Here is a 20607-nt window from a genome sequence, read left to right on the forward strand (position 1 = left end):
TCACTGACTATGCCTCAGTGACTTTTCTGGAAGCTATCGAATACCTGTAAGCTCTTCGTGCAAGAAGACAAAATATTTCCCTTCCCTCTTACCCTCAAATCTTTTGGTTTCCCTTGACAGCTGAGTAGCGCCTGGGGCCAGGGGGAAGGCTGTGGGGTCGCGCAGAGCTGACAGTCCCCATTGTGTGAGCGTCTCTGAGTGGACAACCCTTATTAATCTCGAGTCCTGTTAGAACTGATGCTGGCCCCTGTTCCTGATGTCACAAATTAACCAGAGGAACCAGCCGTTTTCTGACGGTCAGATTAGCTTCATTGATTGCAGTGTTTCCTGTGTCTGGTATTGCTTAGAGAAGTTCTGCCAGAAAGTGGAGGAGAATGTGAGCTTTTGAAATTTTGAAATTTTTACGGAGGTTTTCTGCTCAGGGGATAAATTGGTGATTGTCAGTTAATGAGGAAAGAGAACAACCCAGGAACTGTACTTAGGACGTTTTTGATAAGAATGGCTGCAGGTGGCTGTGGGGGTTTCTGCTCACTCTCTGCATTCTTGTTAATTTCTAAAAAAAATGGGCTTAGGGACAGAATTTAAACTCACGTTCTTGGACAGCAAGTGTCATCAAACTGATCTTTTGGCTGTTAGAGGCAAAAAGCAATATGTAATTGGGTCTTGTATCTGAGGTCAGCTAAGAGGAAGAAAGCAGATAGTTGTCTCCTGTATTAATCAGGATGAATTAGTGCTGCAGTAGCAAAGATCCCCAAACCTCAGGGACAGAAATCTGCAGAGGTTTATTCTGCTCATGGAGGGTTGGTGGAGTTGCAGGGCCTTCACCATCAGGAGCGTGGCTGGATGCTGCCAGGGAAGAAGGGACGTGGCAAAATGTGCCTGGCCCCAGTCACTTGTCTTGGCCACAGCAAGTTGCTTGGCCGTGCCTCGTTTAGGGAATGGGAAGTGCAATTGTATCATGTGCCTAGAAGGAAGAGAACTGGAATATTTGTCAAGAGCTTTATTGAATACCATCCCCCCCACAATCCAGTCCATTCCAGCCTAGGCTAAAGTGTGCAAAGACCCCATCCACTCTGTCACAGAGAAGGGGGCACTAAATGCTCCGCCCTTGACCTTTCAGCTGAACAGAAGAGGCACAAAACTATAACAAGTTTTAGAATTATACAGGTGAAAATTCACAGTCTTTCCTAAATGACGTCAGACAAATCACTGAACATCCCCAAGCTTTTTTCCCCCTCTCTTGTAAGATGAGAGAATGGTAGTGTCTGCCTCTGTTACTTCAGAATTTACTTCTGAAGGTTAAATGATTTATCACATGGGCGGGCTTAGCACAGTACTTGGCACCTGATAGCATGCCCAAGTGGGTGAAAGCAACAAGCAAGCCTTGGCTCCTCTTTCTATAAAATAGTGAGGGGGTACCCCTTAGGGGGTGATTTTCAGCATGCAGTAGGTAATACCTGTGAATCAGCGGCATATGGTGTCTGGCTCACAGGGACAGCTCAGAGAATTCAGCTGAGAGGCTGCTTGGAATTTTTCAAGGGTCTCTGAACAGAAAGAAGGAAAAGAGGAATAGCAGTGAAGTTTGTTTAGGTTTCAACAGCAGAGGCATGGCCCCCACTTGAGGGGGATTTCTTACAAGATGCATACGGGAGGTAAGAAAAGCCGGAAATAGGTGTTAGAACCGGAAGTTCCCCCTTATGGACCAGCATGTAATGTCGGCTCCCACGGATGACCAGCAGCTTCTCCGTGACAGAACACAGACTGCACTCTCTCTTGGCGTCTCCCTGTTTCAGTCTTCCTGTCCATTGCCTCCGGCTGCTGCCACCCTGGTGCCATGTGGCCCCTCCTTACTGTCGTCTCCCTCTTCTGTGACTTCCTGACACCTGATGACCCCTGGCCAGCCTAGAGACGGCTCTTTGGAGATGACAAGCCTGTCCCAGATCCGTTTAGCTGGGTGACAGTGGATGGGAGGGGAGTCAGACTGCCGTGCTTAAGGGGACAGAGTGAGGGGGATCAGAAGGGCTCTGAAGCTCCCTGGAATGGTTGGTGGATCTGATGGCCCAGGCCAGAGGTCAGCAGCCTATCTGGTTTGAATCCCAGCTTCATGACCAACCGCCTGGGTTACCTTGATGGGTCACTGATGCCAGTACCTGCAAGATGAGAATAAAAGTAACATCAACTTACAGAATGGCCACGAGATATCTTAGTGTTGCTTTCATTCCTATGGATTCTTGAAATTGGTACTTGATGCTAGGGGAGATGAAACAAAGGTAAGAAGTGGGCAGACACATTGCTGGACCAAATGGGGACATTGGAGACAAGGGCAAGCAAGCCAAGCTCAAGGAAGGGGAACTTTCTAAACTCACAGTCCTGGAGAACTGGGGTCTGCACAGTGTTTCTTAAAGGGCCAGATAGAAGTATTTTAAGCTTTGCAGGCCAGATAGACAGTCTCTATGGCAACCACTCACCTCTGCTGTTGTAGCAGGAAAGCGACCATAGACAAGCCATAAATGAACAGGCATGGCTGTGTTTCAATAAAACTTTATTTACAGAAACAAATGGAATGGAAGATTTGGCTCAGGGCAGGTAGTAGCTTGCAGGACCGCTGAAGGAGGAGCCGTGCTCAATGTCAGCTGCACGTCAGCCCCTCCTGGGAGCCAGCACTGCCTCCACGCTCTGCCTCCAGCGCCCTCCTTGAGAACCTTTAATGGTCACATTTAGGAAAATGAACGAGGATGTCTGCCCTCGGGATTGCTACTCATTGCTAGTGTGTTTCTATAGCAGTGGATTTAAAGAGTCAATTAGCCTCAATTCTCCGTGGCCTCTGTGTCCCCTCTGACTAGCTTTGGCCCAGTGGATTCTCTTTCAGGTCAAGGCCTTAGTAATGGGCTCTAAACAGAAGCACTGGGTTTTGGAAATGATGCAGGACGTTAGTTGACCAGTTTATTTGATCCAAGCTCAAAATGGCCATGGCCCACATACCGTGGAGAAGCTGGGTTCCAGGTGCCCCTCTTCCTGGAAAGACTCATTGTCTCAAGAATGACTCTTGCCTTTTCTCTTGACCCACCCCCTCCCGGGTGACTTAATCAGTCCTGCTCCAGACAGTCAAAGCTATCTGGAGCTTTGATTATCCAAGAGTCCAAGAGTCAAAGCTCAAACACAAGACTGTCACCAAGTCTTAGATTCATTGTAAGGATTGTCCTATAAAGGACACATTCCCATCGAGATAGCTGGTGATGTCTCCCCTCCAGAATTAACTATGGCATGATCTCATTTCTCTTATGGGCATAGATCTAGGAGCATGTCTTAAAGGCAAAGGAAATACTAGCTAGTAAATACTAGCCTACCAATGTTTTCTCCCCTTATAGCTTTATTATGGCTTTGCTAGCCATTAACCATCACAGCGCTCTCTGCTGGAATTTAAACAGGAAGCCCAAAACAAACTCTAGATTCCAGTGACAGAAACATCTGAAGGAGACTTCCATGAAAAGGGAGTGTGTTTAATAACAAGCATTGAGGATCATAGTCCGAGCATGTTGGAGATCGCAAAAGTTTTATTTTCTAGTTGGAACATCTTGTATTTCCAGGTTGAGAAATTGAGTTCAAGAGAAAGATCTAACACGAAGTCTAAGGTGAAGCTCATAGCAAAGGCAAGGCTTGTGACCCCAGGGCTCCAACCTCCAAACCTACGTGCCCCATTCTCTAGGGCCCACCTGCTTAGCTTGATGGCTCAGTCAAGATTCTCTTCTGTTTTTTCCCTGTCTTCTTTAGGATGGCTACTTCTCCCACCGGCCAAAAGAGAAAGTGCGAACAGACAGTAACAATGAGAACTCAGTGCCCAAGGATTTTGAGAACGTGGACAACAGCAACTTTGCACCCAGAGCTCAAAAGCAGAAGCACCAGCCTGAGCTGACGAAGAAGCCCCCGAGAGGACAGAAGGAGCTTCTGAAGAGGAAGCGGGAGCAGGAGGAGAAAGGGAGGGGGCGTCCGTCCCCGGGGAAAGGTCCCAACGAGGTGCTGCCTCCCGGCGAGCGGGTCGCGGTGAATGGCAGCCACAGCAAGGACGCCCCCCGACTGCCCCACGGCCGCAAGAGCGGGGGCAGCTCCCCTGAGGCCAAGCCTGACCAGCCCCTCAGGTGTGACATCTCGGGCAAGGAGGCCATCTCCGCGCTCTCCCGCTCCAAGTCCAAGCACTGCCGCCAGGAGATCGGGGAGACCTACTGCCGCCACAAGCTCCGGCTGCTGATGCCCGAGAAGGTGACTCGGTTCTGCCCCCTCGAAGGTAAGTCCCAGCCCCGCTCTGCTCACATCCTCAGACCTTCTCTCAGCGACTGCCCTATTTTTCAAACCCCAAATCAAGACGCGAGATCATTTGTTTTGGACCTTCCTGTGAATTCCAAAATCTTGCGTGAGAAGTTCCCCCAAATCAAATTACCTTTTGTGGCAGCGTTAACCAGTTGCCTTTGTGACAAAGGATAAAATACAATGTAATCAGGGCTAATGTGGAAGGTGTAGGTGGTGATGGTATTGATACGGATTGCTTTCTCTCTCAGCAGAATATGGGGATTAAAATTGACATGAATATTACTGTAAATGAATAGGATCTGAAAGGATCTATTGGTTGCATTGACACTGGGGGCTCTGAAAAAACATCTTTCTCATTTTCCTCCATCTACAGTCTCTTCTTTCCTTATTTCCTTCCCCCTTCTGCCCCCCACCCCCCACCAGCCTCCCTCCTGCCCCACACTGGGCCCCCTTCTCCATGCTGATGACCAGTGATAAGTCAGACCTCTCGCTGGCATGTGGTATGAGGTCAGAGCTCTAACAGTGACGTTCATAAGTGCAGGGGAGGGTCCTCAGAAATCGGGGGCATGGGGGAAAGGCTCTGCACAGGTGAAGTATTACAGCGTGTGCATCTCTGCATCTCGCCTCTCACCACTGACACGTGTTCCTTGCTGCACACGTGTACATTTCACCTTTTCCAGTGCCTGCAGAAGGGGAGTAATAACAGGTACTGAGCGCTCACTGTGTCCTGGCATGGCACAGGCAGTTTGCATTCAATCAGCTCGTCTCATCTGTGGCCCAGTGAGGTTGGCACTGTCGTCAGGAGCATATCATTTTTCATTTGAGTGGCATAAAATAACTTCCCCCTGGTGTTACGGCTTGTAGGAGGCCTCACAAGCCTGCAGGTAGAGACATCCTGAGATAGAGATACCACCATCCTGGGTGAGGTCATATTTTCTCAAGATCAAAAAAAAAAAAAAAAACATGTTATGGCAGAAAATTTCAAACCCACCTTGGAGACGGGAGACCCTTCATGTTCCCACTGTCCTGCTACAGGTAACTCGTGGGGGTCAGTGTTCTTTCATCCACGTCCACACGCCCACCCCGCCTCCCGCAGCCACACACATAAACTCATTGCAGGTCAGCAGATACTCTTTCTTGTAGAAGACCTTACATCCCAAATAGTTTGTGAGTTAGTCCACCCCATGGCTTTCTCCATGCACATGGCAGACAGCATCCTAAAGACTTCTCTAAAAAGAAGAGAGAGCTGATATCACTGGGAGCAACCAGTGCGATGCATTTGAAATGGAGGGCAATGTGTTTTAGTTCAAGTTTCACCAGGAACTCACCAGCGGAAGGGAAATTGCCTTCCCCTCTCTGGTTCCAGCTTCCTTATCTGTTCAGGGAGCACCCTGCATTAAATACTCAAAGGGCCTTCCCACTCAGACCTCCCTTGGGGTCCATTCACAATTTGCTCTTGGTCATCCCTCATTCTCATCGGCCACAGTCAATGCCAGGGGTACCCCACGGTCCCTCACTAAGTGGCCAAGGGTTCCAAATATTAATACCACCTAGTTGCTTCTAACTTCAAATAGCAATGAATGCTCATTGTGTAGGGGATACACACAAGACCTGGGTGGGGCAGGGGTCCATGAGTGGAAGAGGAGTGGGCCCACGGGGTGCTGGGTCCATCTTGGTGTCCAGACAAAAGGTCAGAGCATCAGGAAAGCCGACTGCAGTGCTGGGCTGGGTGGCAGGGTGGGAGCAGAGAGCTCTCAGTTCCCCCAGCATCGGAGGATTTGGAGGCCAGGCAAGAAGGTGCCCGATGTCTCATCAATCCCATATCCCTCTTGAGGCAGAAGGAGGTGTGAGGTGAGAACAGCTCCCAAGGAAAAGGGGGCTGGGTCACCTCTAGAGAAATCCTGATTCTGTCTCTCCAATGGACAGATAAGAAACGAGGCCCAGAGAGGAGGGGACTTATGGTCAAGGTCACCCAATCAGTGAGAGGCTGAACTTGAGCTGAAATTCAGCTCCTCATCTTTCACATGTGCTTCTCTGTTGATCCCCAATCACTGGATGGAGGGTATGGATCAGATCAGGGGTGGCCACGTGGGTGCGTGGGTATAGAGGCCTGGAAGGGTCCATGGCAAACCCTTCATGGGGTCCCCTCTGGGTGGGGTGCAGTGGGGACAGCTTCAACCCTTACCTCAAATTCATTTGTACTTTAAAGTGTTCAGTTGGAAATGTGTATCTCTACTATACTCTCTTTCCAATAGAAAGGTTTAAAAAGAAAAGGTTCATGTCTCCCTTGCATAGGGACTCTTGTCTAAGTGGGCCCGGGGTTCCCATTATGTTGTTGACTTAGCAGATAGTGGTACAGATGTTTAAATTAATAAGTGGAGCTGTTTCCAAAATCCTTCCCTTAACTAGCTCATGGCCTGGCAGAGGCCTGAGCTGCATGTCTTTCCTTGAGAGTAGCAGGGGGCACTCGCTGGGTACCAAGGGTTGTCACAGTTTTTCTATAAAGGGCCAGCGAGTAAATATTTGAGGCTTCATGGGCCTTGCAGTCTCCATCACAACGCCTCAACTCCGCTGTTGTATCACACAAGCAGCCAGGACGATACATACACAAGTGCACTTGGTTATTCTGAAAAAACTCAATTTACGAAAGCAGGCTGTGGGTAGGACGTGGCCCATGGGGCCATAGTTTTCTGATCCCTGCTAGGTACCAAGTCCGTGTAGTAGTACCTCCAACACTTCCCTTCCACCCCACTGAATCCTCATACCAGCCCTGTGAGGTCAGTCTCTTTATCAACCCATTTAATGGACGAGGAAATGGAGGCTCAAAGAGGTTTAGTCTGTGGCCAGAGGTGCATAACTAGCAGGCGGCGGGGCTGCCCTTAGCTCTCAGGCTCTGGAGCCTGCATGCACCCCAGATCCTTCCCCGCCTCAGGAGGCAGGCAGTTTCACTTTAGTCCAAATTCTCAGACCTCGGGGATGTCCTGAACCTGCTGGCTGTCTCTCTCCGCTGTCTGTAGTTGGAGGAGAAGGACCTCCTCCCTGGATGTTTGTAGGGAGCAGGAGGGCTGTTGTGGCCAGTGGAGGAAGGGGTCCCCACACCTATCGCGGTCCCTCTGAGACACCCCAGGGAGGCTGTGCAGCATAGGGATCCCCCGTGGTCTCAGCTGCGTCGGCCAAGGTGTCACACCCTTTGGGGGCCTGGGAGCTGGCTGATAAGATTGGCGTGTAAGGGCCTTGGCACACCCAGCCCCAACAGGGCGTTCATTCACTGCACCACAGCCTCCCCCTTTTGCAATAAATTTACTGTGAATAGACTAATTGCAAAATAACCCTAATTGGGTAGTTATCAATGAACAACTTCCCGTGGAACAAAACGGCTTACAATTAATAGCATTTAAGCCATAAACTATTCTTCTGCAGAAAGCTAAGATGTAATTACACCCCATACCGAGATGGTATTCCCTTTCTGGAAACCATGGCACCCGGATTTCCCTCCGCTCAGGAGGGATTTGAGCTCTGGCTCCGTGGTCCTTTTATGTCCTGTTCAGTGAGGAAGCCAGTGCGGAGGAGAGGGGAAGTCAGCATGTGTGTAAACATATGCAGACATACACGTCCACACGCAGACGTAGGCACTGTTTGTCATCTTGCCAAGCTCAGCATCATCCGACAGGATGCCGGAAGTTGAATATGATTAAGGAAACAATTCCTCGTGGCTGGAAGTCTGAAAAATTCCAAGACAGAGAATAGGTGTTAAACGTCGGCTGGTGTTAAGGGCTGCTGCTGCTCCCACTCCCACGCCTCCAGTCCTCACACCCCAGCAGCGTTCAGGGGAAAAGAAGTGTCTAGAACCCCAGAGCGATATGCTCTGTGTGGACACCTTCCTTGCCTTTGTGACCCACCAGCTCCACTCTCTGCCTCCTGGAGGAAGCAGCTGGGATGCTGACGTATTTTTCACGAGGAAAGGACCAATCTGTAGACCATCCACTCAGAGCCACAAGGAGTGAGATGCGGTGTGCCCCATCGGACCCCAAGCCTGGCCTCAGAGAGACTTATTTCTAATCCCGAAGTGGCCCCTCGTTGCTCCCTGAGTCCCCGTGCTCCATGTCACCAGCCCCTACCCCTCCCGTATTCCTGGCCCCAGTGGCCCTGACCCCACTGCCCTCACCTCACTCCTGCAGTTGCCTAGGCCTCAGATTCCTTCCTTGGGCTCCAGAATCACCCCAGGGCCTCCAGGCACCCCCAACGGGATTTCTTCAAGTTTCATGGAAATGAAACCATGTTGTCTGGAAGGCCCAGGGCAGTGGGGACTGGGAAAACGGTTTTCCATCCAAAGATCTGCAGACATTGGGTGTTGCATTCTGGTTCTGTCCTCACTAGCCGTGTGACTCTGACTTCCTGTGCCTCAGCTTCCTCATCTGTAAAATGGACACAGATCCTTGTACCCTGTCCTCATAGGGTTGTTGGCTGAAACGGGATCATGCATATGAAACGCCTGGTGCAGAGGCAGGTAAGGTACAGAGAATGTGTTTGGCTGTCAGTTGGCAATGGTGGTAGGACAAGTGAAGAGGGCGTTGAAGAGCGGAGGGCCTGCTCCGCGGTGACTGCCCCTTGCCCAGCTGTAGTTCTCTTGCTCCAATCTTCAGACAAGGCCCCGTGTGCTTCCGTTATTCTCTCCAGCTCGTCCTAGCCACCTCCACTGCTGCCCCTACTGCCCACTACCCCCCCATCTTTCGTGGCTCTTACCTCTTCCCTCTCCAGATCTTAGCATAAATGCCACCTCCTCGGGGAAGCCTTCCTGGACCACACCTTCCCTGGGGAACCCTGGCCACAAGAGACACACTGACCCTGGTGAGGGGCAGACATATTGAAGTGAAGACCATCTGACCTGAAAGAGGCATTTTAGGCAGGCAGTGCCTCATTATATTTGGAACAATTGAATGTCGGCTTCCCTGGTAGCTCAGCTGGTAAAAAAATCTGCCTGCAAAGCAGGAGACCCCAGTTCAATTCCAGGACTGGGAAGTTCCCCTGGAGAAGGGATAGGCTACCCACTCCAGTATTCTTGAGCTTCCCTGGTGGCTCAGCTGGTAAAGAATCAGTCTGCAATGAGGAAGACCTGGGTCTGATCCCTGGGTTGGGAAGATCCCCTGGAGAAGGGAAAGTCTACCCACTCCAGTATTCTGGGCTGGAGAAATCTATGGACAGTATAGTCTATGGGGTCACAAAGAGTTGGACACAACTGAACGACGTTCACTTTTCACTTTCAAATGTTGAGATGCTGTCTCCAATAGCCCTCACGGGCCACCAGCCTCCTTCTACCTTGAGTTAAAATGCCTCAAAGAGAAAAAAAGAAAAAACACATTTCAAGAGAGGCCCCACCTGTTAGCCCAGCCCCTCTGGCACCTCCTCACCCTTCGCTGTACCAGGTAGAGCCAGTGTCCAGGTGAAGAATGAGAAATAAAAACAGAAGTTCCTGGGAAAGCAGTCGCTGGGAGCAGGGTGGGCTTTATGGGGACTCTGGACCCAAGTGGCTGATGATTCTCTATTGAGTGATGAGCAAGGACTGTCTCTTTTGAGTCAGCCAACCAGCTGCAAAGTTGCAAGCATGTATACATGGCTGGGGCAGCGGCTCCAGGATTGGGGTGAGGATGGACAGGAAGGAGGTTTCTGATGACAAGACAACTGTCCCTGGATGCAACAACCCATCTACCCATCAGGCTTTGCAGGAGACCAAAGACTCCCGACAAATGTGCTTCTGGCCGGAGGTGGCCGGGGGTGGGGGGTGGGGGGCTGTTGTCTGTGACAGAAGGAGACGGGCAGATGGCACCGCCAGCTGCAGTAGGGCTGGCTCCTGGACATCTCCACACCCTGAGGGCAGTGGGGTGACTACACAGCGTGAATAGCGTGGAAGCATGGCTGGCAGCCTGGCAGGGAGGAAAAAGGAGACGTGGATGTCAGCTCAGCTGCTCCAGGGCCCTGGGTGGGGCTCCTGCCTCAGTGTCCCCGTCTGTCGGGCAGGGACACTGCTTTCTCCTAAGGCTCTTGGCTGCGTTGCTCAGATGAGACAAGGCGGGAACAGCCATGGACAGCTCATGGACCGCAGTGGCATGATGAAGCCAGATGACCCTCCTGCAGCCCGACCAAATGGACGGGGCCAACTTGCCAAAAGGCGAGGCTCATAGAGGACCCATTTTCATCTTCTGCTGAAGAGGGTGCAAACCCAATAACAAGGAGGTTTCTAGTAATAATCCATTGTGGTTGAAGTAAAATCCCAAAGATCTTGGGCTTTCACAGAAGGGGTGGGACTCTGACCATGGGGAGTCTAGAAAAAAAATCATTGGACCCCATTCATTAAACACCCAGTAAGTGACATCCCAGGCCAGGTGACATCCCAGGCCAGGGCTCCCCGGACGTGTCCTGTGAAAGGCTGGATAGTAAGTGTGGGCCTTGCAGGCTGCGTGGTCTCTGTTGCAACTACTCCACTTGGCAAGAAAGCAGCCACAAGAAGTACATAAATAAATGACCCGTGTGGCTCTGTTTGTGTTCCAATAAAACTTTATTTGTAGTCAGCAGAATGTGAACCTCACATAATTTTCATGTGCTATGAAAGGTTATCCATTTGAGACTTTTTTCCAATTATTTAAAAATGTGAAAACTGCTCTTAGCTCGCAGGTCATACCAAAACAGGCAGCAGTAGGCTGCACTTAGCTGACCCTTGTTCTAGGATCTGGGGACATAACAGTGACCAAAAGCACGGGATGCCTTGTCTCTGCAGGGCGTCTGCTCAGGGCACAGGGTCTGCTGACATAAGCAGGAAGGTGACTCTGGGAGGCGTGCAACCCGATGGCCCCACCCTCATGGAGCTTCTGCCCTAATAGAAGAGGCCAGAGGTGACAGGTGAACCAATAGACCTACAATCTACTGCTTGGTGTGATGAGAACTCGTAGCATGCATAGCAGATGGGAAGACGGGGGTGGGGTGGACACTGTAGGTTAGGTGGCCACAGAAGGCTTCTCCAAGGATCCTTGATGGCAATGTCACTGGGAAGAGGAGACAGTCCTAGCAAACGGCCTGGCATGTTCTGGAAGCATCCACGAGGTCGGTGTGGCTGAAGTTAAGAGAGCAGTGAGGGGAGTAGGAGGAGGAAGGGTCACACCCTGGGGGTGCGGCCAGGCTGCAGCCAGGCGTTCTGATACTGACATCAACGAAATGTGAGCCGTTGGAGGAAGTGAACAGTTTAAACGTGATCTGATTTCGATACTTTTAGGACTTTGTGCTGCTTTAAAATTTTTCATCTTATTTTATTTTGATAAGAACACCTAACATAAGATCTGCTCTCTGAACCGATTTTCAGTGCCCAGTAGTGTATTTTCACTTATAGGCACAATGTTGTAATCGCTCGAACTTACCCATCTTACTCAGCTGAAACCTTGTACCCATCGAACCCCATGCCCCTTCCCCCATGTCTGGCAGTCCCCATTCTGCTCTTTGCTTCTGAATCTGACTGTTATATATTCCTCATATAAGTAGACTCATTCAGCATTTATCCTTCTGTGTCTGACTTATTTCATTCAGCATAATGTCCTCCGGGCTCATCCATGTTGTTACAAATTGCAGGAGTCGTTTTCTAAAGCTGAGTAATATTCCATTGTAAGTGTATACAACATTTTTTAATCCTTTTATTTGTCAGTGGTCATTTAGGTTGTTTCTGCATCCTGGCTTTCATAAAAAAAAAAAATGCTGCAGTGAATGTGGGCATGCTCATATCTCTTTGAGATGCTGATTTTAATTCTTTTGGATAAATACCCAACGAGATATCACCTCATACATGTTAGAATGACTATTATCAAAAAAGCACAACAAGTGTTGGTGAGGATAAGAAATTTTAATTTTTGTGCACTGTTGGTGGGAATGCAGAATGGTGCAGGCACTGTGGAAAATAGCTTGGTGGTTCCTAAAAAAATTAAAAATAGCACTACCATATGATCCACCAATCCCACTGTGGACCTGATTTAGTTTTAAAGAAGGAGTGGAAACAGGGAACTCGTGGGAAGGTCCTTGCAACAGCCCCCGTGAGAGGATATGGTAGAGAGGAAAATGCTTTTAGGATTGTCTGATGGACTGCATGGATGACCACAGTTGGTGGTCTGGGCTCAGGGGTTTCTTTGGAGCACAAAGACCACTTAAGCCTAACCTTGGGCAAAAATTTATTGAGCTCTGCTGTGTGCCAGGTCATGTGGCAAATAGTCCTCCAAGGCCCCCCATTGGAAGGGGGTTCCCTATAAACCAATTCACGTTGCCTTTGCCGTCTAAATGGGGCTTCCCTGGTGGCTTAGATGGTAAAGGCTCTGCCCGCAATGCAGGGGACCCAGGTTCGACCCCTGGGTCAGGAAGATCCCCTGGAAAAGGGAATGGCAACCCACTCCAGTATTCTTGCCTGGAAAATCTCATGGACAGAGGAGCACTGTGGTGTTTTCCCCACTCCCCGTCTTGGAACAGTGAAGAAATTCAGCTGCCACCCATGTGGCTCTTGAGAAAGCTAAATATGCAGTTATAGGAAATACCATAAATGCCCCCCTGCACCTCTCCCCGCCTCTACCTCCACTTCCTCCTTCAGGAATGGCCTGCCAGTTGTGTGGCTCTGTCCTTCACTCTGAAACTTGTCTTTAGGGTATGTTTGTTCCCTGACTGCCTTGCCTGAGAGGCAGAGCTGAAAGGTTTAGACAGGGAAAGAAGATCAAAACAGCAGCTCCTGAAAGAGTGGGGTTGGTGCCCTTCCTGGCCTCATCTGGGCACACTCGTTCAGAAACTTCAGGCATACATTTCCTAAGCTTTTCATAGTGCATCTGAGACAAGGGGATCGTGGTTAGATGGATTTTTTTCCCTTCTCATGTGCTCACAATGACTTCTAGAGTCTAGGGCACGGGGAGTTCATTGATTACCCTGCATTTGTGGACTGCTGCTTAGAGCAGCTTGGCAGAGACCCTGACTAATCTGGGGTTTTGCAGGCCAGTAGGAATTTTGTCCTTACCTGAGTGACTTGGGGGAACTGCTCGAAGGATCTGAGCAGGACTGGGGAGCGGGAGTGCTGACCCAATATGTTTAACACGATCCCCTGGCTGTGTGTTGACAGTAGACTGTAAGGGCGAGTTGGAAGCTGGGAGAGCTGTTGGGAGTTGTCTGGTCTATTACAGGCAGCTAGCAAAGGCAGAAGTGAGCAGGCAGATCTGGTGTCTGCAGAGCCGACAGCATTTGCTCTTAGATTGCACATGAGGCGTGAAGAAAGCGCCCCCTACTGTCTACCTGTCTCTTCCTCAGACCTGCCCGTCACATGTCAGGGACTCTGTCTTACTCACCTGTGAATAGCCACTGCTTGGCACATCACAGGCTGCAGTCTTATCCTCCCTGGGTAAGAACACGATACAGTTGTTTTGAGTTTCCATGGCTCAACCTGCCCCTCCCAGGAGCTCTGCAGAGACCTGTGTGCTCGGGACAAAGTGATGTGCATGGAATGGTTAGAAGTCCGTGAATGGCACAGCCACCAACTGGGGACTGAAAACGTTTGTCCTCAGCTCCCTTTAACATCTGCTCATTCAGCAGTTAGCCGGTGAGCATCCGCCCTCTATGCTGGGCCCCAGGTTTGGGGGCTTTGTTTGGGAGGAAAACAGAATCCCCATCCTTATGGCGTTTGCAGCCTGTTAAACATGGGAGGGGAGACACAGGAATCCAGTGAGCACAAACGTAAATGCAAGATTGCAACAGCACCACCAATTCTGCAGAGACATGTGGTTGAGTTTTAGTGGGACTGAGAGATGAAGAGTGGGAGGAGTTAACTAGGCAAAGAGCAGGTGGGGGGCAGTGATATTCTCAGACAAAGTTACATCATGTGCAAAGGCCCTGGGGTGGTAGGACTGTGTAGGGAAGCTGAAGAATTAACAAGAGCACTGGGGGGCCTCTGAGTATGAGCAGGAGTATCAGTCCATCATCTTCCCAGTAGGATTTTAATTCCAATGGATTTAGATGATCTATGTCTTTGTCTTGAGTGAGAAGAATGGAGCAGAGGCATTCTGGGAGGCATCTGGTAGCATCAGTTTGGTAGGGACCAAACTGAAGTTTCCAGAGAGTCAAGGGAACATCAACCCCAAAGATGGACAAGGTTCTGGCAGACTGGACCTGGGAACAGCTCCCCTCCAGTGAACCATGTTCCTTATACCTTTGGGCCCTGATACCTTTGACCCCCACCCCAGCCTGGACCCAAGCTGCCCACTCCTGGGGGCCTCACCTCCTGTGGCAGCTTTGTTTCCCAGGACCTTCAAGCAGCAGAGGGAAACCCTCAACACCTCCAGTGATGGAGCGGACTCATGCAGGTGCTAGGCCCTGGGCAGTCTGGCTATCACTGAGCTCAGGCAGGCTTAGGGGAAGGCCTGAACCAGGCTATCCTGGGAAGCCTGGGGGTCCCCTCTACCACTGAGCAAGCTGCAAGACCCTCAGACAAGGGCCTTATTTTCTCTGAGCCTCACTTCTTACCTATGAAGTGTCCAGTGCCCCTCCTGCCTCCTCGGCTTGCTGCCTGAATTACTGTGTTTGAGAATATTTAACTTTTTCCCTCTATTCAGCTGGTGAATATTTACAAGCACCTGTTAAAAATCAGCAATAGATTATTATGGTTTGGAAGCCAGCCTCCACATGGGCATGTGGGCCTGCTTCCCCAGCCGGGTGGTTTTATGATGCTTTTCTCAGCTTCTGTGAGTGTCTCACCCAGAACCTGCTCCGGGACCAGGCAGACAATGGTGAGCTACCAGGACAGTTTCTTGTGCTCTGAGCCATTCCTTCCTTTGGGAGCAGCTGGTGATGTGTCAGCCATTTAGGGCTGGGAAATCAGAGACCTCGTGCAGAAAGAGAGCCCAGGCATGGCCCTTGTAGTGGCCTGTGGACGACAGTTGGCCCAAGCTTCCTCTTTGCACAAACCAACAAACACGTGCTCAGTCGCTAAATCGTGTCTGACTCTTGGCGACCCCATGGAGTGTAGCCTGCCAGGCTCCTCTGTCCATGGGGTTCTCCAGGCAAGAATACTGTAGTGGGTTGCCATTTCCTTCTCCAGGGGATCTTCCTGACCCAGGGATCGAACCTGCATCTCCTGCATCAGGAGGTAGGTTTTTTACCTCTGAGCCACCTGACAAACTAACAAAACCAGCTTGCTTTTTCTCCTCTCTCATTTGTCTGTTAAGGCTTAGCAGTTCATTTTAATATCACTTCCTCCTGGAAGTCTTCTGGGACTCTCTCCCCACATCTCCATGAGGAACCCAGACTGTGTACCCCCCAATCAGCTCACCTGCTCCCCACTGGGGCACACATCACACACATCACTCTGGAGTGGCCAGAGTCATCTGCAGCCCCCACTTAGCCATGAGGCCAAGCCTCACCTGTCTGTGTTCCAGGTCATATCGCCAGACCCTGCTGAGCAGAGTGTGTTCACTAACCCATGTTACACATGGGGAAACTGAGGCTTGGTGAGGTCGAGTAGCTTGCCCGGCATGTCACCCTTGCATGTGGGGAGAGCTTCACAACTTCAGATCCGGTTCTGTCTGCCTGACTTCAAAACCCATGTTTCAGCCTCTCTGCTCAGCGGTGCCTTTAGTAAACCTGCCTTCGAAATGTGTCGAGTGACTAATCCAGTTTCTCCAAAGACAAAAGGGAAACACAGAGGCAATGTTAACACCTAGCTGTTCATTACTGTCCTTCCCTGCGGTCAAAAAGAGCAGGGCGCTGAGGTCTCTGTGCGAGAACCCGTGCTTAAATAATAATGCTTAACTTTGACCTGGGAATTGCTGAATGCCAGGGACTATGTCTTGACCTGGGAATTGCTGAATACCAGGGACCGTGTCCTAAGTGTTTTAGCTATATGATTTTATAGATCATTTATTCTTCTAATGACTCTGTATTCCAGGAAACTAACACACAGAGAGGGAAGAAACTTACCTAAAATCACACATTTGCACAGTGGCAGGCAGAGCCAGGCTCTGAGCTCAGAGGCTTTGGTGCCAGAGGTGAAATGTTGAACCTCTGTGCTTCTCTGCTTGCAGCAGCGGCTGCCTTGAAGCTTCAGTTTAACTTCCTCCTGGAGCTCTATCTGTCTGTTGCAAGGAGATCCATGCAGTCAGGTAATCCACGTGGGGCTGGAGGGGAGCTCAGCCCATTTGAGACCCTCAGGACTCACCTGCAAAGCTGTGTTGAGTGAAAAATAGCCAGCACCGGCGGCTTTCCATTTTTTCTTCTGGTTTCTAGTTGCCATGGTATATTTGTGTTAGTATAAAAATGACAAAGCAATAATTTTTCATTGTATCCTTCAGTCACCCATGAGAGATTGGATTTAGGTCACAATTTATTACCCCATGGAATTGAATCCAATTTTTAACACCATGTCAGCCATTCCGGTATTAGAGCCTTTTAATGGCTGTGAAATTTATACAATGATAAAGTAATTTAAAACATATGTAGGAAGAGCATCAGGCAAATTGATGTATAGAGAACCCCGTGGTAAAAATTGAATAGGAGATAAACATGGAAAATGGTGATTGATTAAAGGACAGTTGAAATAGGGCTCGCTTTGATAAACTCCTAATGGCGAAATTAGTAAATTAATTTATTCCTCAGAATTTTGAGGAGGGCTTATGTTGCCCTAAATCAGAATGGAGGATAAGGCACACAGTGAAAGTTAATAGCTCACCTTGGAGTGTGGCATGGTCTGAGCAGGAAGCCCCGGCTGAGTAACAGGGAGGTTGCCAGGAGCCCGAACCTGGCGGTGCGTCCAGCGGCCAGAGTGAAGGATGGGGAGAATACAGGGCAGCAAGAAGGGAAGCAGAAAATGTATTTTTTTTTTTTTAACTTTTAAAGCTTGCTCAAATACTACAGAAAGCAAGCTTGTTATAATACATTTATTCAAGTGGGACCATATGCATCCTCATTATTTCAAAAACCTGGAAAACACAGCAAATACCTGGAAAATCTTGAAAAACTTGGGACAGGGAACCCCTGAAAATACATTTTTGGTTTTGTTTAGATCTTTAAACTCAACACTTGCAAAAATGTTGGCTTTGGAACGGAGGGTTTATGAATGATAAGAATCTGGAGCTTACAAGAATATAGGACCTGGTTTAGGACATGGGAAAATTCAAAAATCATATGCAGTTGATATCTGGTTCTGGAACTTGCTTTTTGCTTTTTTCATTTGAACACGTATCTGGGTCTGAGCCCTGTATCCCTCTTAGGAGATGGTTGTTGCTCAGTCGATAAGTCATGTCCGACTTTTTGTGACCCCAAGAACTGTAGCATGCCAGACTCCCCTGTCCTCCACTCTCTCCCTGAGTTTGCTCAAACTCAGGTCCACAGAGTCAGTGATACCATCCAACCATCTTATCCTCTGTCACCCCCTTCTCCTCTTGCCCCTATCTTTTCCCAATATAATGTTTATTTACCCGGTCTCTCTTACTGTCTGTATAATTCTTTGTCATGGCTGACTATGACTTTGAAGTATGGCTTCACTGCAGTTTAACCATTCCCCTACTGATGGGCATTTAGGTTGTCGCCAGGTTTTTGCTTTACTGGGTGGGTCCTTTCTCAACTCTCCCAAATATAGTGCATAACCTGTACCATTCTTGGTGCATGGGAGAAAAGCTAACTTGCTGCTTATGAGGGATGCCTTAAGACACTATAGCGTAATTCTCTTGGGGACTGACCACTCGGAACATCTGAGAAATAGAATTGGTGGGTCTAAAGGCTTGTCTGTTTTAAATTTTGATATATGCCATCAGACTATCCTTCAAACATGCTGTACTAGTTGTGGCAGCCTATTCTATCCTGTCTTAGTCATGTACAGGTTGTTGGAAGCTTCTAGAACATCCTCATCCTCCTAAAGGGATCTGCTGTCTTACCCAGAGCCCTAGTCAGGTTTCAGATTACTAGAGGCCCTGCATCCCAACCTTCTGAGATCCCGGCAAGTCTCTTGTGTGCCCCACGGATAGTGGTTTGTACATTGAGCTCCTTAATACATGGGCTCCCGTACCCACCACCCCCACCCCAGAGATGCTGTTCCAGATCTAGGACGGACCCAAGAAATTACATTTCTAACATGCTGCAGCTGCTACTCCAGAATCACGCTTGGAGAAGCACTGACCTGGCAAAATGATCCGTCCCCTCCAGTTCTGCCCTTTCTCCCAGTTACTGGTTCTGGGTGGGGCAGCTGGGCCCCCAGGGGGCATCTGGCCATATCTGGAAACATTTTGGTGTCACAGCCTGATGGGAGGGCATGGTGCTACTTGCAACTGGTATGTAGGTAGAGACCAGGGGTGCCAGCAAACCTCCTACTGTACACAGAACAGCCCCACAATAATTTTCTGTTCCAAAATGCCAATAGTGCCTTGGTCGAGGAGCCCAGCTGTGGTCCTATTGGGATGGTGTGTCTGAGACAGGGCCATCTGCCTCCCTCCGGGGGCCTTCATCTCCTCCTGTGACTAGTTCACGTTCAGCATGGGTGTGTTGCATCCCAGCCTCTCTCCTGGCATGAAATACCTCTGTCTCCCCCACCATCCTTCTCAACCCTTGCTCTCCTTTCCCCCAAAGACCTCCCCCTGCTCCTAGTCTGAAGAACCACTAACAATTAGACACCATGGATTCATTGTTGACTTTTGCCAGGCTTGTGCTGTGTATGTGAAATTGTGGTTAACAATGAGAGCTTTAGTTGCTCAGCCTGGGTTTGAATTCTGACTATGCCACTCACCGGCTATGTGACCGTGAACAAGTGACTTCACCTCTCTGCCTCATTTTTTCACCTGTAAAATGGGGATGATGACTGACTTTCTAATTTAGTCCCACACAGTCTTGATTTGTGCCTATAGTCCCAGTACAATTGTTACTAGTGCTTCTTCCCCCTCTCAAGAGTTTTCCAGTGTGGGCAATGAATTCTACGGTCCCATTCATGATAAGAATCTCACCTTGCAAGGTTGTTGTGAGGTTGAGTGAGGTGATCTATGTGGAGTGTTCATGCAGAGGGTGCTCTAGAAATTGCTTGATAAGAGTCAGCTCTTCTCTTCTGGGTCTGTACGCAAAAGAATTGAAAGCAGGGCCTCAAAGAGAGATCTGAACACCCGTGTTCATAGATGCATTAGTCACAAGAGCCTAAAGATGGAAGCAACCCAAGTGTCCATCAACAGATAAATGGTAGACAAAATGTGGTCTGTCCATACAATGGAGTATCATTCAGCCTTAAAAAAGAAGGAAGTTCAGGCACATGCTATAACATGGATCAACCTGGCAGACATCATGCTAAGTGAAGTCAGACAGACATAAAAAAGACAAATACCGTGTGATTTCACTTATATGAGGTCCCTAGAGTAGTCAGATTCATAGAAACAAAATAGCATGGTGGTTGGTTGCCGGGGGCTGGGAAGGGGAAAGTGGAGAGTTGTTTGTTAATGGGTCGCTTCCATTTGGTAAGATCCAGAGAGTTCTAGAGATTGGTTGTGCAACAGTGTGAATGCATATAATGCTACCAAACTGTACTTAAACTCAAAACGTACACATGGTTAAGATGGTGAATTTTATGTTCTGTGTATTTTGTGGTCAGTTGCTCAGTCATGTCCGACTCTTTGAGACCCACAGGGACTGAAACCCGCCAGGCTCTACTGTCCATGGGATTTTCCAGGCAAGGATACTAGAGTGGGTCGCCATTTCCTCCTGTCGAGGATCTTCCTGACCCAGGGATTGAACCCATGACTCTTGCATTTCCTGCACTGGCAGGTGGGTTCTTTACCACTGCACCACCCGGGAAGCCCCTGTGTATTTTACCACAATTAAAGATAAAGTTAGTTCTTCTTCAAACATTGCCTCTTGTCAGCCTCATTCAGACTCACTGAGGCAAGCTTCATCCTCTTCACTTTACAGACAAGGATCCTGAGACTAAGCGAGGCGGGGTGATTTATCTACACACACAGCCCAGTCATGGAGAGAGGACGGGACCTTAGACTGAGCCCCAATCAGAAGGCTCCTGAGTTCTGGACGAGGCCTTTCACCCCTACCTTAGGGTAGTGAGGAACCACTGATAGGTTTTCACAGGAACAGTGGCATGATCTGATTTATGCTTTATAGCATGAATTGGCAAACTTTCCATCAAAGGCCAGATAGTCATGTAAGGCATAAATAAGGTCTTTGCAGGACTTGGAAAAGTCTCAGTCTTAACTTCTCCACTCAGTATGCAAACAGTATGGAAATGAACAGGCATGATGGGGCTTCTAAACAGGCTGGATCTGG

At 49.2% G+C, this 20607-nt stretch overlaps 1 protein-coding gene across 3 annotated transcripts in view; it reads left to right on the top strand.

The window, feature by feature from the left end:
• Positions 1-20607, top strand: part of XYLT1 (xylosyltransferase 1) — a 343232-nt gene that overhangs the window by 182521 nt on the left and 140104 nt on the right. For all 3 annotated transcript variants that reach the window (XM_043454981.1, XM_043454983.1, XM_043454984.1), the window contains exon 3: positions 3772-4282. In XM_043454981.1, the coding sequence (XP_043310916.1) occupies positions 3772-4282 (511 nt within the window). The remainder of the gene's footprint in view (positions 1-3771; positions 4283-20607) is intronic.

Source organism: Cervus canadensis, chromosome 32, assembly GCF_019320065.1.
Source record: "Cervus canadensis isolate Bull #8, Minnesota chromosome 32, ASM1932006v1, whole genome shotgun sequence".
Lineage (NCBI taxonomy): Eukaryota > Metazoa > Chordata > Mammalia > Artiodactyla > Cervidae > Cervus > Cervus canadensis.